Source organism: Thalassophryne amazonica, chromosome 13, assembly GCF_902500255.1.
Source record: "Thalassophryne amazonica chromosome 13, fThaAma1.1, whole genome shotgun sequence".
NCBI classification, from domain to species: domain Eukaryota; kingdom Metazoa; phylum Chordata; class Actinopteri; order Batrachoidiformes; family Batrachoididae; genus Thalassophryne; species Thalassophryne amazonica.
In genome coordinates, this window is record NC_047115.1 from 72,645,255 (window position 1) to 72,651,254 (window position 6,000).

The window sequence follows — 6,000 nt, forward strand, 5'->3', positions numbered from 1 at the left end:
CTGTGGCTGGTGAAAAATTGGCAGCTCCATCATGACAATGCACCTGCCCATTCTGCTCAGCTGATTCAAGCTTTCCTGTGGTAAGGGAGTTTGTCCTTACCACTGTCACCTGTGTGCTTGCTCTAGGGGTTGGTAAGGTTAGACCTTGCTTATGTGAAGTGCCTTGAGGCAGCTTTGTTGTGATCTGGTGCTATATAAAATTAATTAAATTTAAATTCCTGGTCAAGCACAACACTCCTGTGATTCGTCAGGCTCCCTACTCTCCTGACATAGCTACCTCCTGATTTTTGGCTGTTCCCAAAGATCAACACTACACTAAAAGGGACTCTGAGTTGCGAGAAGCCAGAATACATGATGTCTGAACACCAGACATCAGCTGGTCACTGTTCCAAAAGAGGCATTCCAGAAATGCTTGAAACAATGGCAGAACTACTGGGAGAGGTTGTGCTGTCCCAAGGAGACTACTTCAAAGGGCGTTAGGATTTCAGTCCCCCAGGTGAGTAATTGTATTTTTCACAGTCACAGGTTGGATACTTTTTGAATGCACCTCTTATCTTTGGGGCCCAACATAATTCTTTAAAGTTATCTTTGTGATGTTTAGATAAGGACTATTGCTTGCATGGTAAGGCTACCACATTTTGGCCCTGTGGTGCATTTCTCTGCTTATAGGTTCCTCGGTGTTGACGATCCCAACAATGGTAAACAGCCAAGGGGACACATACGTACATTTCATCTGGCTGCAGCAGATAGGTGGTTACTTTTGAGAGTGTGAATCACTGTGATTGCCTTCTAGGACCCAAGGCAGTTCCATGGTACGGTGGATGCTGCAAGGTGTCATGCCATCAAAATAGTTATATCTCAAAAAAGACTTGAGATATAAACAGTAAACCAAACCTGAAAGCATTGCCCATGTGTATGGAATATTTTGAAGTATTTTCATAATGGCATCCATGTTAGAAGCCATTTTGAATTAATCTTTCTCTCCCCTCAAATTAGCAATGGGAGCATTGGGGCCCCTCTGGTTCTGCTTATGTCATTTTCAAGGAAATAAAAGCCTGTGATTACAGCACAGAAATGTGGGTTGTTTCATTTCCATCCCCTAGGTATGAAATATGGGGCGATATAGCCATCAGCATGTCCACCCATTCGTTTTTACTTATCACAATATCTCAAGAACCGGTTGAGCAATTTCATTCATATTTAGAATGAGGTGGTGATCCCCCAACACTTTCTTATTAATTTGTGGGGACCAGGGGGATATGTCATCTCCTAATGACTCTTGTTTTGGGAATCGTGTGTGTTTTGAAATGCCTGAAACATTTCAAGTTTGGATTCAAAACGTGTGTACAACTACACTAAAAAGAGAAAACTTGATATGTTTACTGCTTACAATAGTGTCCTAATTAAGTGAGTAGACTGTTCTTTATTTGTCACAAACACCCATAGATGATGGATCATAATGTGCGGTTTGATTTCACTGACATGTCTGTATAAAGCTCCAGAGAACGGTCCCATCTTAACCATATTAGTTCCTCAATTAGCCTTTATTAGGAAGTGGGAACAAGAGATAAACATATGACAGCTCATGTCACCTTAGGTCAACACATCTAATTAGCCAGCATTCTCTGCCACATGGTAAGTGAACTTAAAGGGTATCATTACTCTTGCCAACTTTGTCAGAAAGGGTGATGTCTCATGAAAGGTCACCGAATAATTTTGGCTCTACTTGTTCAACATTTCAATCTTCTGATATGATGCATGGAGGTTAATTTGAGCAATTCTGTTTTCAGCATTCCACAGCAGAAAGTGCAGCTGCTTACAACAACTTGTCCTTTGAGGAAGTTGTACAAGAACTCATCAAACAGAAGGAGGTCGTGAAGAAGAAAGATGCCCACATCAGGGAGCTGGAAGACTACATTGACAACCTGCTTGTGCGCGTCATGGAGGAGACACCAAGTATTCTACGGACACCTTATGAGCCCAAAAAGAAGGCGGGTAAACTTCCTAAGAAACAGAAATGAAGACAACCAGGACTATTAGCTAAACAATGAAGGTGTAGTGGTAGCAATGTTTTAAGAATTGATGGTAACGAGTTGCGAACAAATAGCTCAATAATCAAAGTTTATAATATATTTCTTTATCATTTGTATTCATTGTAGTTTTTCTAGGTGCTCCTAAGTCTTACCTGTTTATTTCCATCTTCACTTTGTGCCTTTTTTTTCTTTGGTAATACTTTTTAGGTACTTAATAGAATTAGAGATTTTTATCAGTTAGTCAAATCGGTATTTCTCACAAAGATTAGGTTTACATTTATTTGATGCACTTGTAAGCCTGCAGAGGTCTGCTGCACATATACCTGCCATCTTTTTTCTTTTATTAAGGTACAAGCCAAATCCCTGTTTACCACATGTTGTAGTAGCAGTTGTGCGATGTTTGCTCAAAGATGCCAGTGTTCAAGTGTTTGATAAGATGAAGCTGTATTTGCTGTTTACACACAAGCACAAGTCTTCAAATTGTCACTCATCATTCAGTACACATTTGCTGGCAGCTTCATCCAGAGCACCTCTGCTGTGGATGTGGATGATCCCTGTCCAACACATCAGTGTTTCTTCGGTATTCTTAAGGCCGGCATATACTACAGTAATGCTTCACCTCCAACGCAGTGAAAACAGTTATTATCAGAGCTCCAGACTAACTTTATTGAGTAGGAGCACTGCAGCCCCTCACTGAAAACTTCAGTAGCACATTTAAAAAAATTTAGGGGCATAATAAATTCACATTTTCCCCACCTTAACTGTATTACTGTTAAATGGTTTGGGAGTAAATCAACTCCCTCCACCATTTCTGTTGGAAACATTTCTTTAGGTCATCTAGTCCTAATGTCATGATGACCTAATTCCATCATGAGGCGTCTGTCCACATTTTATGCAGAAATTATTCTTCTGTCAGTTCTTGATAGCTTTTTGTTTTCTTTTTTTTAAATTCCAAGGATGGTGCACAGAACCTCTTCACAGATTGACCAAATTGTAATTATTTTGGAACTTAAAAGCTAATTACAGTGGGGTAAAAAAGTATTTAGTCAGTCCCTGATTGGGCAAGTTCTCCTACTTAGAAGATGAGAGAGGTCTGTAATTTTCATCATAGGTACACTTCAGCTGTGAGAGACAAAAAAAAAAAATCCAGGAAATCGCATTGTAGGATTTTTAAAGAATTTATTTGTAAATTATGGTGGAAAATAAGTGTTTGGTCAGTAACAAAAGTTCAACTCAATACTTTGTAACATAATCTTTGTTGGCAATGACAGAGGTCAAACGTTTCCTGTAAGTCTTCACCAGGTTTGCACACACTGTAGCTGGTATTTTGGCCCATTCCTCCATGCAGATCTCTTCTAGGGCAGTGATGTTTTGGGGCTGTCGCTGGGCAACATGGACTTTCAACTCCCTCCACAAATTTTCTGTGGGGTTGAGGTCTGGAGACTGGCTCGGCCACTCCAGGACTTGGAAATGCTTTTTACAGAGCCACTCCTTCGTTGCCCAAGCGGTGTGTTTGGGATCATTGTCATGTAGGAAGACCCAGCCACATTGCATCTTCAATATTCTCACTGATGGAAGGAGGTTTTGGCTTAAAATCTCATGATACGTGGCCCCGTTCATTCTTCCTTTAACACAGATCAGTCGTCCTGTCCCCTTTGGAGAAAAACAGCCCCAGAACATGATGTTTCCAGCCCCATGCTTCACAGTAGGTATGGTGTGCAACTCAGCATTCGTCTTCCTCCAAATACGACGAGTTGAGTTTTTACCAAAATTATTACTATTACTATTTTGGTTTCATCTGACCACATGATATTCTCCCAATCCTCTTCTAGATCATCCATATGCTCTGTGGCAAACTTCAGAAGGGCCTAGACACGTACTGGCTTAAGCAGGGGGACACGCCTGGCACTGCAGGATTTGAGTCCCTCTCTCCATAGTGTGTAGCCTTTGTTACTTTGGTCCCAGCTCTCTGCAGGTCATTCATCAGGTCCCTTCGTGTAGTTCTGGGATTTTTGTTCATCGTTCTCATGATCATTTTGACCCCATGGGATGAGATCTTGCGTGGAGCCCCAGATCGAGGGAGATTTCTATGGTCTTGTATGTCTTCCATTTTCTTACAATTGCTCCCACAGTTGATTTATTCACACCAACCTGCTTGACTATTGTAGATTCACTCTTCCCAGCCTGGTGCACATCTACAATTTTCTTTCTGGTGTCCTTCGACAGCTCTTTGGTCTTGGCCATGGTTGAGTTTGGAGTCTGACTGTTTGAGGCTATGGACAGGTGTCTTTTATACAGATAACGTGTTCCAACAGGTGCCATTAATACAGGTGGAGAACAGAAGAGCTTCTTAAAGAAGAAGTTAGAGGTCTGTGAGGGCCAGAAATCTTGCTTGTTTGTGGGTGACCAAATACTTAATTTCCACCATAATATACAAATACATTCTTAATAAATCCTACAGTGTGATTTTCTGGATTTTTTTTCCTCATTTTGTCTCATAGTTGAAGTGTACCTATGATGAAAATTACAGACCTCTCTCATCTTTCTAAGTAGGAGAACCTGCACAATCAGGGACTGACTACTTTTTTTACCCCACTGTAGGTCTAGGTGTGTCACTATAATTGCTTTATTGACTTTGTTTGATATATAAAGATGAACATGATCATTTAGCAGGTCTCTCTATATCACCCTTTACATGCATGTTTGTTTGATAAGTCACCAACATTTCAGAGAGTCTCACAGCTTCTGTGAGAGGCAGTGTTGGCCCTCCTCTCTGTGTGGGAGGTGCTCCTGCAGCAGCAAGGTAGCCAGTTGAAGTAATGCAATGGCGTTATTTCACACAGCAACTTTGGAAGAATAAATGGAATCGGTCAGCTTACCTTTTTCTTCTGAAATATGAACTTAAGTCAAAGCATACAGATCTACATTTGTGTTGAATCGCTGTCCCTACATGAGATTAGAATGCTGCTTGTGAGTTTAGGCAGACAACGGGCTCAACTAATTAGAAAAGTTGACATTTTATATAAATTCTTTCAGATGTCACTGATGGGACAGTTGCCAAATGATGATGTTTTCAAATCTGTACATAGTGAGGTTTTATGAGATTCCATCATTTGTGCAGAATCGAACAAGCTTAACGTTGTACGTCCTTTCAAATTTCACAAAATGACAAAATTTTGTTTTGACCAAAATCCAAGCATTATAATGTAGATTTATTTTGGAACGTGTTGCAGAATCACATCTCATTTTAATGAAGAGAACATATTTATCAGGGGAGAATTCCGTACAGATTTTTTTTTTTTCCTTCTTCGCCATTGTGCAGATGAAATACATAAGGAAGTCCGTGTGTGAATACAAGTATGTGAAGTTTTGGGATTACTTGTGACCTGACCCACTCGCTTGATGTGCCTTCATGGGGTGTGCAAGTTAACATCCGTAAGATCTTGCAAATCACTTCGGAGATGTTAATCCCTTTTGAAAAACTGCGTTTGTAGACTTAGAGGTGTTTATTTCTCACTAACTTTGGCAAACTGGATGAGAAACATGTTCGATTTTTGTAGAAATAAGCTGTTTAAAAGCGATTTCTGCCATCTTGGTTTATTTTGTTCGAGCGAGCAGCTAGTTGACATCACACTGACTTTCTTTACTCTGATTGGCTGTCGCTGTGTGCTTCCCAGCATCCCTCACTTAAATCTGGGAAGCCCCCATGTTTTCTTGACGTTACTACCAAATGTGTGTAATGGCATCTGATTGCTTGAAATTTTCTCCTTAATGCCTCACATGGCATTAAAAGAAAAACAAAATATTCCTTCCTTATGGAATTCTACCCTTGATTAATATGTTCTCTTTATTAAAAAGAGCTGTAATTTTGAAATGTGCTAAAAAATAAACTGACATTATAATGCTTGGATTTAAGTCTAAACTAAATTTTGTCAGTTTAATGAAATTTGGGTGGTCCTATAGGTTT

At 40.0% G+C, this 6,000-nt stretch overlaps 1 protein-coding gene across 1 annotated transcript in view; it reads left to right on the forward strand.

Annotated features, from left to right (window-relative positions):
- LOC117523342 (rab11 family-interacting protein 2) overlaps positions 1–2,930 on the forward strand; it is a 38,470-nt gene extending 35,540 nt beyond the window's left edge. The window contains exon 6 of the mRNA XM_034184828.1: positions 1,791–2,930. Coding sequence (XP_034040719.1) covers positions 1,791–2,021 — 231 coding nt within the window. The 3' untranslated portion in view covers positions 2,022–2,930. The remainder of the gene's footprint in view (positions 1–1,790) is intronic.
- Positions 2,931–6,000: the final 3,070 nt, after the last annotated feature.